Source organism: Entelurus aequoreus, linkage group LG11, assembly GCF_033978785.1.
Source record: "Entelurus aequoreus isolate RoL-2023_Sb linkage group LG11, RoL_Eaeq_v1.1, whole genome shotgun sequence".
NCBI lineage: Eukaryota > Metazoa > Chordata > Actinopteri > Syngnathiformes > Syngnathidae > Entelurus > Entelurus aequoreus.
Genome location: NC_084741.1, coordinates 35,448,289 through 35,474,919, shown reverse-complemented (window position 1 = coordinate 35,474,919; position 26,631 = coordinate 35,448,289). Strand labels below are relative to the sequence as shown.

The 26,631-nt window shown below is 38.9% G+C and overlaps 1 protein-coding gene across 1 annotated transcript in view; it reads left to right on the top strand.

Moving 5' to 3' along the window:
- Positions 1-23,368, top strand: part of ankrd28b (ankyrin repeat domain 28b) — a 44,562-nt gene extending 21,194 nt beyond the window's left edge. Inside the window, exons 4-28 of the mRNA XM_062063089.1 lie at positions 1,269-1,339; positions 1,469-1,669; positions 4,770-4,857; positions 6,504-6,646; positions 6,737-6,949; positions 7,030-7,108; positions 7,194-7,308; positions 7,461-7,543; positions 12,499-12,562; positions 12,663-12,731; positions 12,806-12,946; positions 13,092-13,203; positions 13,288-13,314; positions 13,888-13,962; positions 14,050-14,251; positions 17,602-17,689; positions 17,776-17,893; positions 18,008-18,227; positions 18,396-18,483; positions 18,581-18,664; positions 18,746-18,891; positions 18,981-19,063; positions 19,185-19,267; positions 20,351-20,442; positions 22,406-23,368. Coding sequence (XP_061919073.1) covers positions 1,269-1,339; positions 1,469-1,669; positions 4,770-4,857; positions 6,504-6,646; positions 6,737-6,949; positions 7,030-7,108; positions 7,194-7,308; positions 7,461-7,543; positions 12,499-12,562; positions 12,663-12,731; positions 12,806-12,946; positions 13,092-13,203; positions 13,288-13,314; positions 13,888-13,962; positions 14,050-14,251; positions 17,602-17,689; positions 17,776-17,893; positions 18,008-18,227; positions 18,396-18,483; positions 18,581-18,664; positions 18,746-18,891; positions 18,981-19,063; positions 19,185-19,267; positions 20,351-20,442; positions 22,406-22,689 — 2,969 coding nt within the window. The 3' untranslated portion in view covers positions 22,690-23,368. The remainder of the gene's footprint in view (positions 1-1,268; positions 1,340-1,468; positions 1,670-4,769; positions 4,858-6,503; positions 6,647-6,736; positions 6,950-7,029; positions 7,109-7,193; positions 7,309-7,460; positions 7,544-12,498; positions 12,563-12,662; positions 12,732-12,805; positions 12,947-13,091; positions 13,204-13,287; positions 13,315-13,887; positions 13,963-14,049; positions 14,252-17,601; positions 17,690-17,775; positions 17,894-18,007; positions 18,228-18,395; positions 18,484-18,580; positions 18,665-18,745; positions 18,892-18,980; positions 19,064-19,184; positions 19,268-20,350; positions 20,443-22,405) is intronic.
- Positions 23,369-26,631: the final 3,263 nt, after the last annotated feature.

Sequence of the window (26,631 nt, the reverse complement as noted above, 5' to 3'; positions counted from 1 at the left end):
TTCGAAGCTACAAAATAGAAATCAAAACTTTCTTCTAATCAAATTAATCGTTGCAGTTGTATATTTTAAATTAAAAGATAAAATAAAGTAAAACTACTCATTCTTTAAAGAGGCCTGGTAGACTCATAATGGAGAGGCACCAGGATGTTTGTGTGGCGATTCTGTTACACAGTATTACTAGATTTAATAATTAATTTTGTTAACATCTCCTGACATTCTCAACACACTTAACATTTTTTTCCTGTTTCTATGGATATCATCACATCACACGTTGGTGCCCAACGTGGCATCAAAAGAAATGTATACAAAAGAGGGAAAAAAAGCTAAACCCTTGTGGATGGAGATAATATGCTGAGTGAATATGAATATTTACACAAACATATGGTTTGTAACCAAGGTTGTACCTCATCTTATGAGCTTAATTGGTTCTGTGATGAACTCTTGACTCAAAAGGCTTGTATCTCAAACCAATGTCTCCCATTTAGATTAATTGAAATCAATTTAATTGGCGCTTGGCCTTTGCAAAACAGCACAATTTTACATGAAACAAGTCTTTTAAAAATAAAAACACACTTTTGAATATTGTATGAAAACAATAGAATAGAATATAGTAATGAAAAATACAGTAGTTTTTTTCTTTTTAAAGTACATTTATTATAATGTATAGCATTTACCTTGGAGATTGGAGTTCTACGGCATCTCCTTCCAGCTGCTTCTCCGTCAAACACGCTATTAGCAGCTTTTCCATATTTCCATGGAAAAATGTCTGTCGTTTAGATATTATTGTAATACTCTTGACTGGCTTTAGACTCATTCTGTTTCAGTACAGTGCAGACGAGCAGTGTTATCCTCGAATTGCTCTGCAAAGTTGGCGACACGTTCGGTCATATTTTTTATGATTTCTTTCTTTCTTTTTTCTTCTTCTCAGCACTGTCATTCACATTAACTTTCACAAAGTTACATCGATCTCTAGCCGTAAGCCAATGACTAAAAGCTAAGACCGGATGTTTTGGGTGGATGTTGAGGGGGTCACTGTTACATTTGCTACACCAACTAATGGCGGCGATGCTTGCAACTTGAAGCATAACAATTAGCAGAAAGAACCTCATATATCAAAACACTTAAGTTAGAGCACTGTTAAGTTGAGGTAATACTGTATATGATTTATCCGGTTGTTGTCCAAAGCTTAGTTTCAGTTTGTTACTTATTGTGCAAGTTGCTTCCAAATGTCCTCAAGTAGTCTGATTTTTCCCTGTCTTGTGCTGCAGGTGCCCGAGTAAATGCCAAAGATAGCAAGTGGCTCACTCCTCTGCACCGAGCTGTTGCCTCCTGTAGCGAGGTATGCGAAGTGAATCTCTTTCGGTTTCCTCTCTCTCTCTCACATGCACACACACACAGTGCACACCAAAGAGAATGATAAACAAAGTGACAAATTCTAAACTGTGTGTTCGTAACATTTTTGTGGCAGGAGGCAGTGCAAGTTTTGCTGAAACACTCTGCCGACGTAAATGCACGAGACAAGAACTGGCAGACGCCACTACACATCGCCGCGGCCAATAAGGCGGTCCGCTGTGCAGAAGCACTCGTCCCACAGCTCAGCAATGTGAACGTGTCGGATAGAGCCGGACGGACCGCGCTGCACCATGCAGCTTTCAGTGGTCATCTAGAGGTGATATTGGTTTGATTAAACCTAAACTCTGATGTCATTAGTGTGACCCATGAAGCATGATCTTACACCCACTAGACAAAACCTTAAGTACCCTTGCATATCCATCCATCCATTGTTTGCCGCTTGTCCCTCTCGGGGTAATCTAATGAAATTCCAGACCTGTCATGGTCAATTTTGATTGACACATATATTGTATCTTACTGAGGCTATATTAGTGGGCAACATAATGTGCTCAATTTAATGCTATGCAGTTCTACATTACTCTGAACTACAACCACAACTATCATGAATTTGGATGAATTGTGATCAATCTCAGTAAATGACTTGCTTACATAATTTGAAGGGGAACTGCTCAATTAAAAATTCTGCCTATCGTTCACAATCATGAGAGACAACAAATCTTTTTTTTAGGATTCTAAAGCTGATAAAAAAACGCTTCAATGATGTGGCTAATGGGAGTCACCATTGTAGCCTTCAAGGCCCTCTAAAACAACTTCAAAACCTCCATCAACGTTTTATATCCATCTATCCATTTCCTACCGCTTATCCCTTTCAGGGTCGCAGGGGGGTGCTGGAGCCTATTTCAGCTGCATTCGGGCGGAAGGCGGGGCATACACACTGCAAATATATATATATATATATATATATTTAATAGTAACAGTCACGTTCATAACAATATAGCTCAGTTACAGCTCTTTTTATTACCAAATATGTGTTATATGTGTTTTATGTTGCACGATTGCACCAAGAAAAATTCCTAGTATGTGAACCCGTTCTCAAACAATGGCAATAAAACTAAAACTATTCTGATATGTAATATGTACAATATTTACCTTATTTTGGTCATTTTATGCATTACTGGAACTTATTTCCTCAGTGCATTTATTTCCGTTCCCATAGCAAGGCATTTCTGACAACAATTGCGTGTTCCTACTTCCGTGTTCTAATCATGGCAGACCTAGTAATAGACAACAAAGATGGCTATTTTTGTACAAATGAGGATTGACAACCTTTAACCTGAATATACGGAGGATGAACTGTTGGTTATAGAAGTGAGCGCGAACAAAGGCTCAAACGTTGGAGCAGACAGAAGCTGAGAGAGTTTGACGCTGTAAATGTGGAGCTTGTAGCCAAGCTATGCCGACATAAATGGAGTGCTTACCCAAAATCAACTGGGAAAAACGTCCCCAGCCAGTTTAACCGAACAGACAACTGTCCATCGAGTGAGTCACTATAATATTGATCATGATACATGCAGCACACCATGCTTGTTATTACAACTACATACATTGTCGAGCTAGCTGTGAACACACAAAACATGAAATGTGGGCTAATACTTTACAGATACTGTAATATGATTGTTCACGTTTTTCAGTCTGTACACATTGGTGTCCTATTGCATTGTGTTGTGCACTACAAACTCAAAAGCCATTCAGGTGCTGAGACATAAGGTAGCTTATGGCTAATTCCGTAGCATGCTATTGCAAGACTGTGTTCTTACAATAACAATGTTGCTACAGCTTGGTTATCATAAAGGTTATTGAACAATGACTGAAGTATTTTGGCGTTTAGATGATGAATTAATCAGAATCCTCGATCTTCGGATAAAAAGAAAGGGTGGGTGCCAACGAGCATCTTTTCATGTCTTTCTCGCAATGTCTTCAGATCTAAATTAAATTTTAAAGTTGACCAATCTCTCTGCTTGTGGCCATAACCTTGTACTAGCTAATTACATTGCTGTGATCAAGGCGTCACTAAAAGTAGTTCCTTGGCGTTAGCTGTTATTATAACCATGACGCTAATACTTTGTGAATATGCAGGTCACGACATGTAAATGGGGTATTGTTGACGTTTTTTTAGAGGACTTTATGGGGGGAATATATAATATATTACTCCCATTAGCTACATTGTTAGCCATCCAGTACGAGTCGTATATTATAAATTAAAATACAAATAAGTTTGTACACACTTGGTTTGTAAATAATGGGCAAAATAAAATAAAAAAGCACAGTTCCTCTTTTAAGTAGAGGTGCATGTTTCCCCTAAAATAAATTGTGTGATTAATCTGCTACTACTAATTATAAATGCAAAATGTTTTTGTGATTAATCACATCAGTCAACTTGTTATTTTTGACTACTCTTGTAATAATTTTAAGTGTTTCTTTTTAGGTAAGTGAACCAATGCAGACAAGTGCAACAGTAACTACAGGATTGTATCTGTAGTAAATTATATTATATTATTGAATGAAATGCAGCAATAATAGATTTCAGTTTGTAGCCTCGCTCCCAATCTCTACTTAACACTGCTAGCACAATGCTTTAGTCTTACCCACATGCCTAATTTAAAGCGGGAAGGCAAAGTGTGCCCAAACAGGAGACTGACAACAGAAGAGGGTTTTCAAGTTCTTGCTTCTCCTTCGCACCATTGCTAGCCACGACTCCTGCTAGCCAGGGCTGCACTGTATTTGTTTACGGAGTAGACTCTATGACTAGGCAGTTATTGTGCCTGGCACTCACTTAATGTGTACCTTGTGGGAACTCTGTGCGCCTTTGTACTTTACTGAAAATCAAATTACAAATGTATCATTACATCCCTAATCCTGGTAAATTATATGCCACTATTACATTTAAATATAAAATACACTCTGCTAATCAAAATATTAATTATTTGTAAGAATAATTGCTGTATTATTGAGGATGAAAACCAAACCTTTTAAGCTGCGAGTCATTAACACACCCAAACGTCATGGTGAACTTGGAGTCGATTAAGTCTTTGTACCTGGGCACATGTGCTTCCATGTGGATAAGTTATTTTAGGAGAGGGAATGCCTGCTCTAATCAAGTATTAATAGAGCTACTGTTTGGGGGGCTGTTTCACAACTATCAGCATCCATCCATACATTTTCTACTGCTTGTCCCTTTCTAATGTCAAACACTTTAATGTTTTCAGATTCAAGGGATTAGGTCCAGTGAATAAGCCATTACACCGATTTGACCATATTGTATATTTATGTATTAATGTCCACTCTTAAAATGCAGAAACATTGGTTTTATAATGTTGATCGCCTCATGACTCATTAATTGTTTTGGATCACATTAGATGGTGCGGCTTCTGCTCTCCAGAGGGGCCAACATTAATGCCTTTGACAAGAAGGACCGGCGTGCGATCCATTGGGCAGCCTACATGGGTAAAAATATATCCACTTATGTCATTTTGTTAGTTCTCTGTGTTACCTAGATTTAAAATAGACACTCCTTCACTTGCATCCTATGGATTACACAGGCATGTATTAGTAGTGACAGACACTTATTACTGTAAATCATTTACATAACGGGAGACGATTTGTGGGCCATTTGCTTGCTGTAAAGTTCTCAAAACAAACCTAAATTTCTGTCTTTTAACTCTTAATCTAATATTACTCTTACTGAACTACTCAAAATGTTTATTCTGTGGTAAACATGACTTATTTGAGTAACAGGACTCAAAGTAATGAGTGAGTTTTTTAGCACAGAATTAATTATCAAATGCATGAATTATATAACCACATGTCATTTATGCCAACATACACATGATTGAACAAAAAACTAATTTGAAAATAACTTTAAACTTTAAAAAATCATAGGTAAAATATAATCAAATAAAATGAAACATTTGTAAATTAACTTCCTTTTGGCATTTTTAGAGGGGGTAATGTGTTCGGGTAACACGGCCGAGTGAAAGCCCAGGGACATGACTAAAGTCCGAATTTAATTAAATGTTTTTTTTTTTCAAGTCAAAAAGTTGGGATATGGAGTAGTAATATGAACATACATAAATAACATTTCTGAAGGATTTAAATTAAAGTCAAATTTTAGGAAGTGTTGACAGGCATTGAATGCTATTTCCAATGTTCAGGGTACCCTATTTTCCAGACTGTAGAGCACACCCGTATATAAACCGCACCCACTAAATTGTAGAAGGAAAAAATATATAAATCCCCATATTTTAGCAGCACCGGACTATTAAGCCGGAGTAAAATTGTGAAATTAGTTATTTACACAGAAAGATTTTGTAAATGTTTATCTACACACCTTAATTGTATCCAAACGTTGCCTGTAACACGGCAGTAACACGGCAGTAAAACGGTGGATCAAACAAAACAGAAGTCATCGTCATAGAGCTAGCTCTCCAATGAGCTGAACAGACTTAATAACTCCACTGTGATGTTTTGGTGAATTTACTGAAGAATTTGTGAAACTAAAACAATACATACAGAATGCCGTAAACGTGTAAGCTTTTTTGCTAATGCTTACAACGCTAGCTTCATTACATTACGATCGCACGTACAAGTATGCATGAAAACACTCCCACAGACATCACACATGAGACGGTTTAGTCAGTGTGAATAGTTGTAGTTATATTGTAAAACTTACAAACGTTGCTTGGAGTGATGAATGAAGAATCCATACGAGTATAAAGGTTATTTAAAACTGGAAGACGGAACAGCACTTGTCCTTCCGGTTTAAAGTTCTAAACAGAAGGGAATACTGCAGAAGTTCACCCTGCAGCACCTGCCAAAGATGGCGCCATAGCACAAACAATAACACACCTTTTGTCTCTCTGTGTTGAAAACAAAACATTATGGTCGTCAGCGAAGAAAAATCCATAAAATTATCTGCACCGTTTTACAAGCCTTAGGAAAAAAGTAGCGGCCTATAGTCCAGAATTTTGTGGGACGCAAATGTTAGTGATTTGGTGGATTTGACTTTATTCAGTTTATACATTGGCAACCGCTGTAGCTGCTCCGATAAAGAACATAATCATGTTGTGTGCATGGCCATCTTTAAACTGCAGGTCACATTGAGGTGGTAAAACTGCTCGCATCTCATGGAGCCGAAGTAGCCTGCAAAGATAAGAAATCATACACACCTCTTCACGCCGCCGCCTCCAGTGGGATGATCAGCGTTGTCAAATACCTCCTGGACTTGGGGGTGGATGTGAGTCCCACTCACTGTTAGACTCTTGACAACAGAAGCTTTATTCTCAGTATGCAATAACAATTAATAACTGGTGATGATGGTTTCCAGATCAATGACCCTAACGCATACGGCAACACGCCACTTCATGTGGCCTGCTACAACGGGCAAGATGTGGTGGTAAACGAGCTAATAGAGTGCGGGGCGAACGTCAACCAGGTGAACGAGAAGGGCTTTGCTCCTCTCCACTTTACCGCCGCCTCACGTCACGACGCGCTGTGTCCAGAGCTGCTCGTGTGCAACGGGGCCGACGTCAACATCAAGGTAAATTTTCAGGGAGACTTCTGAGAATGGCTTCACATTATAGTTCATGCTTACGCCCACACACGGCTGTATTACTCCAGAGTAAGGACGGAAAGACTCCCCTCCACATGACTGCTATCCACGGAAGGTTCTCAAGGTCTCAAGCGATTATTGAAAACGGTGAGCTCCCCTAAAAAGCATTTTTCTTTGGACAGTGAAAATACACAGGTTGCTTAAAGGCGTGCGTGTGTCTTCCCCTCTGAAGGTGCTGAGATTGACTGCGAGGATAAGAACGGAAATACGCCGCTGCATATCGCCGCACGATACGGACACGAGCTGCTTATCAACACACTTATTACCAACAGAGCTGACACAGCCAAGTGAGCAAACAGTTACCTTGATTAAAGGACTGTTTATATATCAGTGCAGATTTTAATACAGTGCACTCCAAAAACTATACTGTCTAATTAGTTGTGTATGGCAAAATAGCAATGATCATGATGTTGTTCTTTTTTTCTTTTTTTTCTTACAGACGAGGGGTCCATGGTATGTTCCCATTGCATTTGGCTGCTCTAAGTGGATTCTCAAACTGCTGCCGAAAGCTATTGTCTTCAGGTAACTCCTAAATAAAAGTTTATCACTTAGAAAAGAAGCACAGTGTGCTTTAATTTTTGAAATTGTTCAATATTTAGGGATGGGAATTAATAAGGTTATTACTATTCCAATTTTGGTTCTGTTTCACGATTTGTTTCTTTATCGATTCTCATTTGGACAAAAGGATGACAAACAGGTTAATTAAAGATCCACAGCCTTGACAGAAAAAAACATTTTGTAATATAGTAATAAAATACATATTCCACTGTAATAATTAACAAAACACAACATGAACTGTTTTGTGAAACAATATAATCACACAAGAATGTACATTTTTTCATTTTGTTTTCATTAATTTATTTATTTCAGGCAATGACAAAGACGTACAAGTTGACAAAACATAATAATATAAATTAATATAGTGCATTATTGTCCAGTTTTGCCTGAAAGGGAGTGGGAAGAAGATCATTTATTTAATCCCACCCCCAGTTCTCCATTCAGTGATTATTCACATGAGTTTCACTCTCACTTTGTTCAAGGATTATAATACAGATGTTGTATCATAGTGGCATTACCACAGGTAACAATAATTATTACACTGTAACAATCATTTGTATCAACAATGTAGGAATAATGAATATACCAACAATGGTAATAGACATCATAGCAATAATGGTAATAGACAACATAGCAATAATGGTAAGGAAACATTGAGCACATGTTACACTTTGAGACAGAGTACAGCAGCAGGTCAAATTAAAGACCCTCATCTCTATATTTGAACCAGACCCCATGTTTGTATAATAGTTTAAATCGATTAATAGTTTGGCATTGCTTGTGTTGTAGGTCCAGTTTGTTCCATAGTTTATGTTCAGTAACATCTTTAAGTTTGTTCTAAAAGAAATGTAATTAAATCTTTTTTTAAATAAATATGAGCTGAGCAATTAAAAGTATGTAAAACGACATCAGTCATTGACAAATACAAGCAAGTCATGTCCTTTTTTAAGCAAGTCAAGTCAAATAAAACTGCATTGTGCAATTTTGCAAATTAATTGGAAAAATTTAGAAAATTAACCATTGTTTTGCAGGAAAATATCTGCTTCAGAAAGCATACACAATCTTTCTGGCTAATTACTAGGGTTGTTAACGATAAACCAATGCGACCAGATATCTGGTTTGAGAAGCGGCCGGTTCGGCTAAGATGGTTACAGCCTCCTCAATTGATAAGGTTAAATTGTGAATCTTTAGGTTATTTGAGTGTAAACCTATAAACGGGTTATCGCGCTGAACTAAAAATCAGTTGACCGTTTTTGTCTTTAAAATGCACCACGCATCACACCTTACTTATGGGTGTGTAACGGTTTTCTAGATACCGCGGTACTTTGGTTTCAAAGTCTTCTCAATAACACGTTGAAGCCTGACTGTATCAAACAAAAACTTGGTCTGTAATTTTTTTCTGGCGCTTTAGCATGGACTGGGTCTGAAAATAAACTACACCTCCCAGAATCCTCTGGGCAGCGCGGGGCGAGGTGGGGCCATGAGCAGCAAGTGAAGTGTGTTCGTAGTATATGAGAGGAATTGGTTTTTTTTTTACATTTCCTGAAAAATGTCATCAAAATATATCCATTACTATTTGAGTTATGTTGCTAACTAACACACAAACAAACTCCGGTGAAAACATAACCTCTTTAGCGGATTTCAGAAAATGTGTGTTCTGTAAAGCGAAACGCGGCACTTTCGTTTTGGCGACTTAAGAGCCAACCGATCACGGATCGAGGGAATCGGCCCAATACATTTTCAACGCGGTAAATGTGACAAAACTGAAAAACTACTTTATAAATCTTTAATCCATCTATACTTGTTTCCACCGCTTGCTTCTCTCGATGTTGCGTGGGTTTGGAGCCTACGATCAGGTGGAAAGCAACTTACCTGGACATGTTGCCTTGCTCACTGTCATCCAGTAAAGATATTTTAAGCCAACGAAGCCAAACATCAGTTTGTGAGGTATTTACATTATTAAAAGTTAAATTGTTAGTTTACTTTTCTGAGAAACAACATTTTCCAGACTGATATAAACATGTCTATTGTCTACTGTGGAGGACACTGTTTGTCAGAAAGTAAAAGTTGAAAGACAAAGTGAACATTATTCTTACACTGGATGTTTACATTATCACTTTAAAGACATGCAACCTTAAGTTTTTTTTTTATATTTGCTTGGAACAGTGGATGTCCCTGCACTATTCTTTGCACCTTAAAGTCATATTTGTAGTAATAAATATGATTAGAACATTGGAGCATTATCTTTGTGTTCAATTACAGTAAGTGTGTTTATCCTAAACATTCCTTCCACTCCATTTTACATACTATAACATTTTTATATACCACAACAATATCATACAGTGGCCTTGATACTGTGATAATATCGTACTATGAGATTTGATACCGTTACATCCCTAGTTAGTTATGTAACTGGAGACAAGAATAGACATAGATACAAGGACCGGGTGTCGCGAGACACTAGCAATCAGTAAACAGTTTAAAAAGGCGAGAAACATGGCTGTTCGCAAAATAATTTCCCACAAGATACGTAACTTCAAAACCGCGGACCATCTCCGTGCTGTGCTGTCTTGTCAGTATTTTAACATCCCAACTGATGGCGGGCTTAGACAAATTACCAGTTTGTCTTTTTTTTATTTCACAAAACCTGTAGGCGTCTGTGACAACACTGACTTGACTTGACTCGTGGAAAATAAATATATTTGAAATGTGCCATGTGTTTGCCTTTTTACTTTAACATCTTTGGGGATGTATGTTGTGTTTGAAAACATAGAAAATACTGTAGGAATATAACATTTATAGAATGTGTTTTTGTAATATTTGAAGATGAATGTGCCTATGGATGTTCTCATTCATCAAGTTATTCTTATGCTCATGGCATTCAACTGATCGTTGTCTTAGAAGATCTGAGTAGTTTTTATCAGTTCATGTTAATAGACTAAGCTTGGACAGATCTAGTCTGAGCGCTTCGTACTAAGGTCCTAACTATTTATCCTCTAACATTAGGAGCGTATGCACAGGAAATAATTATTTTGTTCTTTTATGGTGTAAAAAAAGAATGAGAGAACACTTCTCAGACAGGAAGGAGGCATGCGGCCTCTGAACGTTTAAAGTTAATAATAGCTGTTTTTTCAATGATGCGCTCACACGAAAAATGGATAGATGTTGATAGTCCAACACATTCTGACTGGTATACACAAGCTATGGAGATGATATCAGTAGAAAAAACTGCATTTAGTTTTGATAATAATGAGTCATATATTGGAATATGGCATCCATTATTTCAATTTGTTTTAACTATTAAATGAACCAAAAATTTGACTTATTATATCTTTGTGGAAAATATTGGACACAATGTGTTGTCACGTTTATGAGATGCGATGCAAGTGTAAGCCACTGTGACACTGTTGTTCATTTTTTAATTTTTAATTTTTTTATTAATGTCTGTAATGATAATGCCAATGAGGGATTTTTAATCACTGCTATGTTGAAATTGTTACTAATATTGATACTGTTGTTGATAATATTCATTTTTGTTTCACTACTTTTAGATTGTTCTGTGTCGTGTTTGTGTGTCCTCTCAATTGCTCTGTTTATTGCTATTCTGAATGTTGCTGGGTCGGGGTTGGTTTTGGAATTGGATTGCATTATTATGGTATTGTTGTGTATTGTTTTGTTTGATTGATTTAATAAATTCTTTAAAAAAAATAAAAAATGATGCGCTCACATGATAGCCATTGTTAGTTATTTAATTATTATCCTGCAGTGTAAACAGACGACATGCTGCTGGGGTAGATTCACTTCCGGCTTGAAGAGAATTAAAAACGCGTCATTCATTGGTGTTAATATATTGAATGTTATTATTATTATTATTATTAAATATTCCAAAATGTATCGCATATAATAATTAATAATATGTTTACAAGGTTCCTCCTTTGACTATTGACGTATGCAGTATTGTGTCATTTCTGGTTTCTGGAATAGTGTGCACAGCATAGAGATGTGCGTACGTGCACGAAAATTAGATATGGGAGAACTATTAGCCTGCTAAATAGAAACAATTTAAGTCCCTACAGAATGGCATCCTTTATTTAATTATGTTTTCTAAAACCACAGAATGTTCAGACACTTTGGGTCCAGTAGCCATAAACTTGTGGCTCAAAGACGTGTGTCGTCTAACTACTCATTCATATCTATGGCTGACAGACGTGTTGCTACACTGTATGGATATTATTGTCTTTCCTGACTTATTAATGTACTTGCTAATTTTTTCTTCGTAGCTGTTTGCTCTCTGCTGTGACGTAGTTTCTTTTAGCCTTCCGTGGAAGTGTACAAAGCATATATTATTTTTCTTGTTTCACTACTTCACATTCAAGCTAACTTAGTGCTACAACTCGCATAGCTTGTCCTCTCCTGCTCCCCCCTGCGTCTGTGTCCGCGCTATAGTAGTACATAACATTAAAAGAATGTTAGCCAATATTTCTCCCAAGGTTAGATAGAAGCAAACCTAAAACTAACTTTTAGAGAACATTAGCATCAATGCTGCATTTTAAAACCGCCTGTATTACTTTATTTAACATACGTAAATAATTGATATTTGGACATTTGCCCATCTATTCATGAATTGCCCAGGTTCTAATCGAAATGCATCAGAGAATCGATCATTATTCCCTTCTCTATTTGCCCTGTTGTCATCTTTTCCCATGAATACAGTAACTCTCCAGTGTTTATGCCGACAATCGGCGCTATGCTTGGTGACTTCATTCTTGTAGGCCACAAGAATCGATAAGGGCATCGTTAACAAAATTGGCAAATAATTCCCAGGAATCAAAACACTAAGAACCGGTTCTCAATTCCCAACCCTAATCAATATTTGGACTTTACAACCATGCAAAGTAATTAATTGTGAGTCTTATCAGGTTTTGATATAGACACTCCTGATGACTTTGGAAGGACATGTTTACATGCTGCGGCTGCTGGAGGGTGAGTGTGGTTAGGGCTGATAGTGTTAAATGTTTGGATCAATTCCTCACCCCAAGCAGCGAAATTATTCATGATGTCATTCTTGGGTAATTCTCTGCAGAAACCTGGAATGTCTCAATCTACTTCTCAACACGGGTGCAGACTTTAATAAAAAAGACAACTTTGGCAGGTTCGTGGTGTTTTATTAATGGTTGTGTCGCTGTTGCATTTCAACAATCAGCTAAGCAACATTTGTTTTTCCAGGACTTCTCTACACTACGCTGCTGCCAACTGTAACTACCAGTGTCTGTTTGCTCTGGTGGGTTCAGGGGCCAGCGTCAATGATCTTGATGAGAGGGGCTGCACTCCTCTCCACTACGCCGCTGCATCTGACACAGATGGAAAGTCAGTATTGCTCTGAATGGCCCTCAACATAAATGACACATCTAACTGTTGTTTGCATCAAAAATCTAAAAGTTCACTTGCACTATTATGAATGCTAATAAACATTTGAATACTTTGGTAAAATATATTTTTATTTTGGCTATAGGTGCCTGGAATATTTACTGCGAAATGATGCAGATCCAGGGATCCGGGACAATCAGGGCTACAATGCTGTGCACTATGCCTCTGCATATGGACATCGCCTCTGTCTGGAGCTGGTGAGAGCATCACCATTGAGTGCAGGCCTTTTGAATCTTATCTGTATTAATACATGTATTTCTGAATCCCCTTGATTGTGTTAGATTGCAAGTGAAACTCCATTAGATGTGGTGAGTAGTATTTGTGATTTTCTTAGTGTGCTTACTGCATATTCTCTAATAATGGCTGTCCCCCAAAACGTCACCAGGTACAATATCTGCTTCAACAAATAAACTGCTCTCATTTGGTTTTAGAAAAAAAGAGGGCTTCATTTTTTATACAAACCAATTTATTTGAAGGGGCTTGAAAGTTGAAAGGAAATCATTTAATTAATTAAATGCAGGACAAGCAAAATACACGCATGGTCTTGCAGGCCTGCAGCAAGTTCGAGCTTGAATAGGTTGTGTTGTTCAGGCAAGGTTGTCAATATTAAGTGATAGTCAGAGAACCAACACAAAACAGTTAGTGCCACTTTACATAGACTGCATTATTGTTTAAAATGGACATTTTTGTGAGGCAGTTACTTTTCCCATTGTAACATAGAAGTGACAATGTACATGTAATAGTAGCATGCAGGAACTCTCTAGAGTTGAGTAAATAAACACCCCCAGACACTATTTGAGGAATTACGGTATTACGTGTGTCACTCTGCTCCTCAGCTCTAGAGTTAAGCAAATAAATATATATTTGTATTATTTGACTAGTTAATGGAAACCTCAGGGACAGACATCCTGAATGACTCTGACGTCAGAGCTCCCATCAGCCCCCTGCACCTTGCTGTGAGTGGCGCTTATTGGCTCTCAAGACTAACATTGATGTTTTTTCTTCTCAAAGCTAAAATCTGCCGTTTATTTTGTGGTGTTCAGGCATACCACGGTCACCATCAAGCCATGGAGGTCCTGGTGCAGTCCCTGTTAGATCTGGATGTGAGAAACAGCCAAGGACGCACGCCTCTCGATTTGGCTGCATTTAAGGGCCATGTTGAGTGTGTAGATGTTCTAATCAACCAGGGTGCCTCTATCCGTGTCAAAGATTTCACCTTAAAGCGCACCCCCATCCATGCTGCAGGTAAGGGCCTGGAATCAATCAGTAATATCATTAGCTTTTGTTTTAATTAATTAATTTTAGGCCGTGTCCACAATTAATCAAGTCATTTAGAAAGTTATTTTTCTTTGCATAAGTTCACTTTTTTTTGTATTATTGTAGTTAACAAAGGCAGAATATCCTTATTTGGGGTGGGTTTGTCCTTCTTCTTACATAAGACAATTGAATGGATGCACTTGCAAATGTGTGAATGCTGTGACATTTTTTAAATGTACACAAATATAAATGTAGACTTGCCGATTTCTTTTTTTACAATACGGTGATTAAAAAAGAAATACTGTACTAACTACGATAAACACACAAGGTTGGTCTTTTCTTGTGTTTTACTGAAGTCTTTTGCAAAAGGCAAACATGGTAGGCTATTTATAGACTACTAGGAGCTAGCAGCTACACAACAAATACACAACTGAGCCCACACAAGCGAGACCATCCATCCATCCATTTTCTACCGCTTGTCCCTTTACTTTTTTCACCAAGTACCACTTCAGAAGACACTTGGCTGTCCAAGTGCCACCATAATGACCAACATCTAAATGCAGTATCGTAGTAGGCCTAAGCATTCATTAAAATCAAGACAGAGGTTTTATTTAACAAGTATGTTTAATATTTTTGGCCACTTTTAACATTACACACAGTTTGAACAGTAACGCTGTGTTTGAATATAGGAAAATAAAACACTATCCTTTATTAATGAATCAAATATTTAATTAAGAGATTATTTGGCGTCCCACTACATGAAGCCCGTATACCACTAGTGCTACGCGTGTCATTGTTTGAGAATCACTGAGCTAGACCTACAGGTAATACATGTTTTTAATTGAACAATATTGGAATGTAAAACATGGCATTTGTCATTAGGATAGACTTTTTTAGACTTGTATTTATTCCGCGATGGGAAAAGTATCAAAACTTATAATTGCATAGTACTCAGGGATACAAAGTTTCAAGGCAGATGCGTATTACAAAGTATCCAGTTAACAAAAATGTCTGCATATGTCAACTAACTTAGTCAACTTAAGGAATTATTTTAGTCATTAGGTGTCGCCAAAAACACTTACCACACACCACTTCAACTTGAAGACAGCATAAGTCCATTGAGGATGGTTAATAATAAATAGGTTAGAGTTTTTTTATTGTTTTCTCTCTTAGTACTTTCACCTGATCAAGCCTTTTCTAACTTTTCACACTACAAAATATTAAAGGGATGTATGATTCATCCTGATATTGTATCGGATCAGTATTGTTATTGGCCAATACTCAATGTCTTAACGCCTCTGGTTATTTTAAAGAAGAACTGCACTTTTTAAAAATGTTGCCTATCGTTCACAATCATTGTGAACGACATGACAATGGATGTCTTTTTTTAATGCATTCAATAGTAAATTAATGCGATCAAATGTCAGCTTACAATGGAGCCTCTATGGGAGCCGCTCTATTCTGCCTATAAAGCCCTTTAAAAAAAACATCCAAACACCTCCATTGAGGTTTTATATACATGATGTAAGTATATATGTAATGTAGTAACAGGCACATTTATAATAACATTTAGAATTTACGTATTGTGGCCATTTTAAGCATACGCGGCGCATTAGTTTAAAAACCACATCACAGCGTTCCTTTTTTGTGTTACCAATATGGTTGCAAAGGGGTGGAAAGTTTCCGGTAAATTTCCGGAAATTTACCACGGGAAGTTAAGCTCGGGAAGTTTGGAAATTTTGACCATTTTTTGATTATTCAAAGTTGGACACCGTCCATCTTATTCTGTAGAATAAGATGAGAAGCTTGTAAAACACTAATGCAATGCCACACACAGATATAAATAGTTAGCTAAACAACTACAGTAGTCTTTAAAAATATTTTACTGATGGACAGATGAATAGAAATAGGCTAGATGAATAAATGAACACTCAATCAGCATGTTGAATCAAACTATAACCTACATTCTTGTATGACAACAGAATGGCTATCAGAACAGAAGGCAGAGGAAACTACACGTTTTGATTTAGTATTTGCTAGTTGAACTTTACAGATCACAAAAAAGGTAAATTCGGATCGCTAACGTTGTTAGCATAAATGAATTGGATGTAACATAGAGAAATTAGCATCACGGCTAACGGAGAAATATTTTCGGTTCATTATGAGACTCTGGAGGTACATAAACCTAGCTAGCTAGAGATATTGGCCCCAAAATCATTTAACAAGTACAGGAACAGCTAGCTAGCTAGCTTGAGTGGAAGTCATACAGTAACAAGCAATTACACCTCTATTAAACTTAAATACCATAGATCAAATATGTTTACCCCAGTAATATCATCAAAACTTACCTGACTGGATGAAGTCCTGTGGCTCAAATACTAGTGTGGCCCCAATAGCCTTGCTGTAGTGTGTAGCATGCTGGGAATTATCTGGGCATGTGATGGAAGAATGTGCTGCACATGTGATGGAGGAATGCTCAGTGCAGGGTTGAAATTCAACTGAATTTGCATTAAATCAGGTTGTTTTAGCTAATAATCATGCTGCAAGATCTAGCATGTTGCATTCAATGTTTATTCCCATTAATTCCCATATATTCCCGTTAATTCCCATGGAAAGTTTCCAACTTTGAATATTCCCGGAATTTTGCAACCCTAGTTACCAACTACATCACAGATTATTACTCACTGTAGACTTGATGAGAACCAACAAACATTAAAAAAATTATCACTTACTGTACAATGTCTGCTGTCATTAGGATGCCGACTGATAGAATCTTATTATAGTCCCGTCTAGATAAAGAATGATTCATAATCTTCGCAAAGAAAGAGAGGTGGAACCAAGCATCTTTTCAAGTCGCCATATCTGGGTCTAAATTGGCTGTCAAAGTGTACCAACTTGTCAGAATACGTCCTTGTCCTTCTACTATCCAACTGAGAGGCACTAATTATGATCTAGAATAAAGTTTGACGAGGAAGCAGCTGATCAGTCGATCGTTACAACATTGGCACACAAGTTCATGATCACGGTGCTGCTATAAATAGTTTGTCTGCGTTAACAATATAACTAATACTTGGCAAATATTCAAGTCACGAAATGTAAATGGAGTATTGTTGGCGTTTTTTGGATGTTTTTTTTATTGGATTTATGGGCGGAATAGTCTACCTCGCATTGACTCCAATGTAAAAGGATTTTTTTTTACGTTTAAAAAAACATCCGTTGTCATGTCTTTCATAATGATTGTGAACTATACTATAGGCAAAATACATTTAAAAAAAGTGCAGTTCCCCTTCATTGTCATGCACAATTATGTAGATTAACTGTTGGTCAACCCTCTGCAGCTACTAATGGTCACTCAGAATGTTTACGGTTGCTGATTGGAAATGCTGATCTTCAAAGCATAGTAGACATTGAAGATGGTAACGGACAGTAAGTATTGCATTTGATTCTTTTCCATTTTTCACGAGAAATGTGTGGTAAAATAAATTAACATTTTGTGATTTTTTTTTTTTTAGAACCCCTCTGATGCTGTCGGTTTTAAGTGGCCACACGGAATGTGTATATTCTCTGCTTAATAAGGGGGCCCGTGTAGAAGCCAAAGACAAGTGGGGCAGGACGGCGCTACATAGAGGAGTGAGTTAAACTTTCCCTTCTTTCTCTGTGAAAGTCATCGCAATGAAAGCTTTGAAGGCTGCCATTTGTAACAACACTCATATATGTTCTTGTTTTGTTTGTTTTTATGACCAGGCTGTGACTGGTCACGAGGAATGTGTGGAGGCCTTGCTTCAGCACGGTGCCAGCTTTCTGGTGCAGGATTGTAAGGGCCGCACGCCGGTCCACCTGGCAGCAGCGTGCGGACACATCGGTGTACTGGGAGGCCTACTGCATGCGGCCCAATCAGTGGAAGCCCCGCCAGTGTTGACAGACAGCCGAGGCTACACACCTTTACACTGGGCCTGCTACAATGGTATGTGGATTGCAGACGTGCAAAAGAAAGTACTGTTAAAGTGTTGCTAAGAATTTGACCCTCTCTTGTAGCTAAATAAATCTGAATGCACAAAATGATAAAAGTGAGTCATAATGTTAGGCAAAATGTTTGCTCAACTTTGGATAATAGAAGCCTATTTTTTTGCAGGCCATGATACTTGTGTTGAGGTTTTGCTGGAACAAGAGGTTTTCCAGAAAGCTGAAGGAAATCTATTCACCCCTCTCCACTGTGCTGTGTAAGACCGTTAATTTACTGCAATGTGAATTATATTTTTTATTTGTGACTTATGATGGGTGAGAACAAAAACAAAACATTTTTTCTCCCTCTTTAAGGATCCGTGACAATGAAGGTGCTGCTGAGATGCTGATAGACACGCTGGGCCCTTCCATTGTCAATGCCAAAGACGGAAAAAACAGGTGACCTCTATTTGGATTGCTGGTTAAACCTCCTCAGTGAAGTTTGTCTAACTTGTCTTTGTCCTCATGTCATTTGCTCAGGACGCCCTTGCATGCTGCAGCCTTCACTGACCATGTCGAGTGTCTGCAGCTGTTGCTGAGCCACAGCGCTCAGGTCAATGGTGTGGATGTCGCGGGGAAGACCCCACTCATGATGGCTGCTGAGAACGGCCAGACCAACGCTGTCGGTATGCAGGCTGCACACCAACAAATGTTACCGATTTATTCAAATATTACAAATAAAAATGAACTGTTTTTTTCTTGCGTGTCATTAAAGAGCTCCTGGTGAGCAGTGCAAACGCAGATCTAACCCTGCAGGATGCTGTGAAGAACACTGTACTTCATCTTGCCTGCAGTAAGGTCGGTATATTTTAACCACCAGGGGGCTCTGTTGCACTCCCGTTTTACAACAAAATACACTGCTGCTGAATGATTTATTATCAATCGTCGTGCTAATCATGCATCCGTTGCTTTTACACAGGGACATGAAACCAGTGCCTTGTTAATATTGGAGAAGATCACAGACAGAAACCTCATAAATGCCACAAACGCGGCCTTGCAGACGTACGTATAATTTGTGTTACTTATCTAGTTTCTGGCATCATTGAATTGAGGAGTTGACTTGGAATTGCAACTGTGTTATACACACAGATTGCCAACACTCCCTGTTTCCCGGGAGGTCCAACTCCCTGTATTACAAATGTCTAATACATTCTGCCGATAACAAAGTAACAACATGTCCTTCATTATCAGCATGTGTCAGAATGTTTGCTCACTACACATTTTGGCGGCACGCCCTCCTTTTTGCATTACTTAGAAAAAGGTCAAAGAACACAGTCCACTTTCTCATGCACAAGCACACAACATAGACGTGACATAGCTAGTGATTGGTAAATGATGCCTCAGTGAGCGTATGGCACACATTAGCTGTGTTGATACTGTTGGATTAATAAAGTGCTGCTGTAAACAAAGTGAATAATTAGCAAATATAATTGTTTGCGGGGTTTTAAGCATATAATGAATGAACAACTCTGGTCAATGAGCTAAATAATAAGCAAGAAAATAAAAACATTTACAATTGTTTGGCGCGATAAAATCATAATAATCCCACACTTTGACATTTTTCCTGTTTCGTAGTTCCATTCATTTTTTTGTGTACTTTCTTAGCAACATTTAGATCGATGATGGTGATGAAAACTTAAGTGCGGCACGCCAGTCTCCATATAGTACGAGCTGTCACTCGTGAGCGGAAGTGCTTCCTGATCAACACAGTTTGGTGCTTTGCAGTCAAATGACACAGCAGCTGTATTGGCCACATGTTTTTTTTCTTAGTGACACACACATCGAGGCTTCGGGGGACACAGTATCACGACCTATGTTTCGTAAGGCGTCGATGCTTCAGTATCGTTTGACCCATCCCTACATATACCTATTGCATTTGGTCCAATGTGACTGGCCTTTAATTTATGGAAGCACAGAAAATCACACACAAATTAAAATATAAAGCATGCACTCCTAATAGGAAAAGAACACAGCTCATTAAATTATTTCTCTTATTTGCAAATGAAAATGATTTATTAGTATCAGTAGCTTGATTGATTAATGACTTGATTGTTAACAAACATCCTTTTTATCATTCCTTGCCAGGCCTTTGCACGTAGCTGCAAGGAATGGTCTGACTGTGGTGGTGCAAGAGCTGCTTGCGAAGGGAGCCAGTGTCCTGGCAGTGGATGAAAATGGTATATCAACTCTTCTTGTATACATCTGCATGGAAACCATAGAATACATCTTTATTGTCCACTGAGGTGGAAAATTGTCTTTGGCTCACTAGCATAGGAGACAGACAGCACTAAAATACAAACTTTGTCATACAGAAAAACATTTAATAGACACAATAAAAACAGAGGTTAGGTAAATATAGGAATAATGTAAAGATAAGATCTAAAAAAGTATCATTAAAACACAGAAAAGGGACTATTAAACTGGCGCACTGGGAATAAGAGCAATACATTTTACCTACAAGGTGCCTTTCTAGGCGCTCGGGGACACCGTACAAAAACCCAGGGACTAATAAAATCATTAGATAAGAAACAACATCAAAGATAACTAAAATTTACAGTGAACAAACTGTCTAGAATAAGTGTTTTTTGAGTATTGATTTGAAGAGGGTCCACATTGCAAAGGTCTGGGGGTAGTGCCTTCTAAAGTTGAGGGGCCGAGCGGCTGAAGGCTAGGGCTCCAATGGTGGACACACAGTCTAGATAAGGGGACTGCGAGATGAACGGATGACGAGGATCTTAGGGAACGTGAGGCTGTGGTGACATGGAGCAGGTCACAAAGATGTGACAGGGCAAGGTTATGGAAAGCTTTAAAAGTGAGGATAATTGTTTTAAATTGGATGCAGTGTTTGATTGAGAGCCAGTGGAGTTGCTGCAGAACATGGGTAATGTGCTCGATTAAAGGGGGTTCTGGTGATTATCCATGAAACATGAAACCAATATGTCGGCAGTATGTGGGGTAAAGAATGACACCATACCGGCCACCGAGTTCAGTTCAAAACTTGAGAGACAATTTTTTTTACAGCAAATTCCTAAAAAAGAATAGCGTGCTCTTGTTGTATAGACTTACTTGGACCGCTGTTAACACATTGGCAAATCCTTGCATTGACATGTTAACCTTGCTAGCAAACATAGAACACTGCGGTCCAAACTTGTGATTTACAAACTGATGTGTTCCTCAAGTCACCCCTTTAAGTGCTCTCCTTTTTTGCAGTTAGAAATGTTTTTCGTAAAGTGATTTATGTAACTAAGGTGTTGCTTTGGCTAGTTTACTTCAGATACAGTCAGTAGTCATTTCTTCAACTTCTTTAGTTGTACTAGTGATGTTCCTCAAGGTTCTATTTTAGGTCCTCTCCTTTTCATTCTTTGGGCTACTCAACTGGAGGCCCACAAATTAAGTTAGAAAACTTTTGAGGGACTCACATTTCTGCAGCAGATTCTTAAAAACACTAGAGTTCTGTCATAAAGATGATCTTTGACCATTTTTTTGCAGAAGGTCCTTAAAAACCTCAGAGCAATCCTGTAACTCCGACAAAGTAGATCAAATGTCTGGTGTAGAGGACGCTGGTTCTAAGACGAATAGTGAAGGGTTAAATCCGGCCCCCCAGTCCTTAGCTTTCTTAAAATGTGGCCCCCAAAACAATTTAGTTGAATATCCCTGATGTCGAGGTAGAGCAGTTTAGGTTATGCATATGGATTGTTTACTTTGTCAAATGATATTACATTAGATTAATGCAGGTGTGTGTTTTAGGGCTGTGAATCTTTGGGCACCACACAATTTGATTTGGTTCGATTCTTGGGGGTAACGATTCAATTCAGAATCTATTCTCTATTCAAAACGATTCTCGATTCAAAATCAATACTTGTTACATAACATTGTGTGCCAGTTTTATGATTAACATTCCTCTATAAAATAGGTAAACAGCTCTAATCAATTTCTATGTTACTTAAAAGAAAATCGGTTTTGTTTAATAAAATTATACCCAAACATTTAATAAAGTGGCTGGACAGGACAGATTTTCTGGGGTTTTATTTTATTTTTTTAATAGATTTTCGATTTGTTTTAATTGATTAAGTATCGTTACACATAAGAGTCATTCGAAAATAGATTTTTTTTGACACCCCTAGTGTCATTCCCCTTTAGGTTACACACCCGCCTTGGCTTGTGCCCCCAACAAAGATGTGGCTGACTGCCTCGCACTCATCCTGGCCACCATGATGCCTGTGTCCCCCTGCACCCCGGCGCCCACCCCTCCTTTCAGTGCCATCAACCACTACACCACTAGCCCCTCCAAGAGCGCCACCTTCGACAGTCTGCCTGTGCTGCGCGGCCAGCACACCACCTACTGCAGCTTCAACAACATCGGCCATCACGATGGCTTCTACAAAGACGAGGAGCTCAACGACTCGGATTCAGAGACGTACTGAAGGACAGCAAACTGCGCTAGAACTTACACAACACACACACTGTGTCTTAAGATTCACCCATGGCCAGCTTGGGAGGGTAGAAGAGACGAGCCCCGTGCAGGAGCCTTAAAAGTTATCCCCTCCCGACCTCACTCAGCACCAGGTGTCCTTCCAGCTGAAAAAGAGGCTACACTGACTCACTACTTGAGTGATTGCACCTGATAGGAAAACCTTTTAACTGCAATAACATGCTGACGAAGGACAGTAGCACCTCACGGAAAGCTAAACCAGCATGGACCAATTGATGTGGATGCATTTTAAATGAGGCGTGAGGCTATTTTTTTTCGAGTTGTTTGTTTTCCTGGGGGAGTGCGCCACATGTTTTTGAGATGTTTGTGTGAATTATGAGGTTGATCTCTAACATGACATCATTCAGAATGCACTTGTCCTTCATGTCTCCATCACACAGGAAGAAAATGTTTCTTTTTTGTTTGGTTTGAATGTTTAATTAAGATCAACAGTTTTAAATATCCCTGTCCGTTAAAAACAAAAAACAAAAAAAAAATCACACTTAGTGACATGAGTTATTTAAAAATGATTATTTACGTCAGTTTATTTTTATGTTGATCAACCTCACTTTTATGGATCGGCCTGTCCATTGCGGTATAGTCTCAAGAATAAATTATTTGTGTACTTTTGATTCCTGTTTATGTGCTCATTTTGTGCCTTTACAAGTAACTGATAAATAGTGTGTAGATGCAGCTGTAAAAAACACAATGATTTGCACTAGATAGATAATGGAGCATTTTTGGGGAAGAACTGCGTTGATATTGAGGCTCTACTTTGGAGACGTTAATATTTTAATCATGATAATGGATCAATGTTGACAAAGTGTAGGCTATGTAGCATTAAGAAGTGGACACATTGAAATGGAGGACAACACAGTTACAGTTCCGAAACCATAAGATGTGCTGACTGCTTTGAATGGGGAAAAAGTACTATCTGGGTGGAAAATATGAAAACAAAACAAAAATGACAGTAGGCCAAATTCAAATCTAAACATAAGATAGTTTGTTCTAAGAAATATTTGTGATTATATATATTTTTTTTCATTTCACCAATTGATTTCAAAGTTGCGAACAAACATATCCAATATATCTTCATCTGCAAAATAAACAATACTAATACTAAAAGAAAATGTAGAAATAAACATGGTGTTTCCTAAAAGAAGCAAATTAGTTTATATTGTCCTGCCCCAAGGGTAAAAAATAGTTCTTAAAATGGTGGGAATTTTTTACAAATGTAGAATTTTGTGTAGTATTTCCATTTTGGCTGTAGCGTTTCAAAACAAAGATGACAATTATAAAGAAAATAAATCTCTACTGTGGTTTAATTTCTCCTCTGAGTTCCCACCTTATCGTGGTAGAGGAGTTTGAGTGTCTCAATGATTCTAGGAGCTATTTTGTCTGGGGGCTTCTATGCCCTCTGGTAGGGTCTCCCAAGACAAACAGGTCCTAGTTAAGGGACAAAGAGCAGCCCAAGGAACTCTACAAAAATAATTCCCTCCCCCCCGATGTGGGTCACTGTGGCCCCCCTTTAGAGGTGGGGCTCAATGGCGAAGAGACAACATGGGTTCACTGGGCTCAACATTCATAGGAGGTGCAAAGAGGTCGGGTGCAGTGTGAGCTGGACGGCAGCCAAAGGCAGGACACTTGGCAGTCCGATCCTCTGTTACAAATCCTAGCTTTTGGGACGTGGAACATCACCTCACTGGGGGAGACGGAGCCTGAGCTGGTGCGCAAGGTGGAGAAGTTCCGGCTTGGTCTAGTCGGACTCATTTCGAACCACAACAATGGCTCTGGAACCAGTCGTCTCGAGAGGGGCTGGACTCTCTTCCACTCTTGTGTTGCAAGCTGTAAGACGCAACAGGCTGGGGTGGATAGACGTGTTGCCTTGTGGCTCAAAACCTGTACATTGGCATTTAACCCAGTAGACCAGAGGGTAGCTCCCCTCGCCTTCGGGTGGGCGGACTGGTCCTGACTGTTGTTTGAGTCTACGCACCAAACAGCAGTCTAGAGTACCCACCTTTTTTGATTCACCCGAGGGAGTACTGGAGAGTGCTCCCTCAGGTGACTCCCTTGTTCTAATGGGGGACTTCAACGCTCATGTTTGCTACGACAGTGAAACCTGAAGAGGCGTTATTTGGAGAAACGGCCGCCCTGATCTGAACCTGATTGTTTTGTTATTGGACTTTTGTGCTAGTCACAGATTATCCTTAACAAACACAATGTTCGTCGTAAGGGTGTCCATATGTGCACTTGGCACCAGGACACCTAGGCCGCAGTTCGATGATCAACTTTGTGGTTGTGTCATCGGATTTGCGGTCTTATATTGGACACTCGGGTGAAGGGGCAGAGTTTTATACCGATCACCACCTGGTGGTGAGTTGGCTCCAATGGTGGGGGACGATGTTGGTCAGACCTGGCAGACCCAAGCACATTGTGAGGGTCTGCTGGGATACATCTAGCAGAGTCTCCCGTCCTACTCGTACCTCTGGAAGAACTGTAAACATGTCACGAGGGAGGTCCTGGACATTGAGTCCAAGTGGACCAAGTTCCGTGCCTCTGTTGTCGAGGCAGCCGATTGGAGCTGTGGTTGCAAGGTGCCTGGTGCTTGCTGTGGTGGTAATCCCAGAACCAGGAATGCTGTCAGGCTGAAGAAGGAAAACGACCGGGTCCATAGATCTTGCCCAAAAAACAGTGGAGTGCCATCTCCGGGATGGAGAGGAGATTTTGCCCCATTTGGAGGAGTTCAAGTACCTTAAAAGTCTTGTTCACGAGTGAGGGAACAGTGGCTCGTGAGATCAATAGGTGGATCGGTGGGGCATCTGTATCGATTTGTCATGAAGAAGGAGCTGAGCTCTCAATTTACTGATTGGTCTATGTTCCTATCCTCACCTATGGTCATTAGCTTTGAGTTGTGACCGAACAGACAAAATCACGGGTACAAGCGGACAAAATTATTTCCCTCCGTCAGGTGAAAGGCTCTCCCTTATAGGTAGGGCGAGAAGCTCTGTCATTCAATAGGAGCTCAGAGTAAAGCTGCTGCTCCTCCGCATTGAGAGGAGCCAGATGAGGTGGTTAGGCCATCTGGTCAGGATGACCCCCAGACGCCTCCCTGGGGCACATTCAACTGGTAGGAGGCCCCAGGAAACATCCAGGATAAGTTGGGGAGACCATTTCTCTCAGCTGGCCTGGAACGTCTCGGGATCCCCGGGAGGAGCTAAACCAGGGGTGTCCAATTGATTTTAGCTCAGGGGCCGCATGGAGGAAAATCTATGCACACGCGGGCCGGACTATTAAAATCATGGCATTAAAACTAAAAAATAAAGGCAACTTCAGATTGTTTTCTTTGTCTTACTTTGGCCAAAAATAGAACAAACACATTCTGTAAATATTAATAATTATAGAAAAAAATACCGGCAGCGGTAAAGTTTAGATCCATGACGGAAATAATTTGTTGAAAGGACTAGTTGGTACAATCCCTGGGGACTCTGCATGGCAGGGGCGTCCTCCTCCCTGAGCCAGGCTTGCACCTGACCGCATACCTAAGTGAGGCTAGGTGACTAGTGAATGAATGTTTATAACTGAATACTAAGGCTGCAGCTAACGATTATTTTTCTATCGATTAATCTATAGATTATTTTTTCGATTAATCGGTTAATCTATAGATTATTTTTTCGATTCATCTATAGATTATTTTTCCTTTTACCGATTATTTTTTATTTTATTTAAAATGAAGATGAAAAAATAAAAGTAGGCCAGTTTTTTCAAAAGGCATGGCTTTTATTTACAAAAAAAAAGTATGGCCACTCAGTCAACATTGACAACAACATGACAAAATATTCTGTAACAATGTAAACATTTAAAACTTTTAACATTTAACAAAATTAAAAGTAGCTTA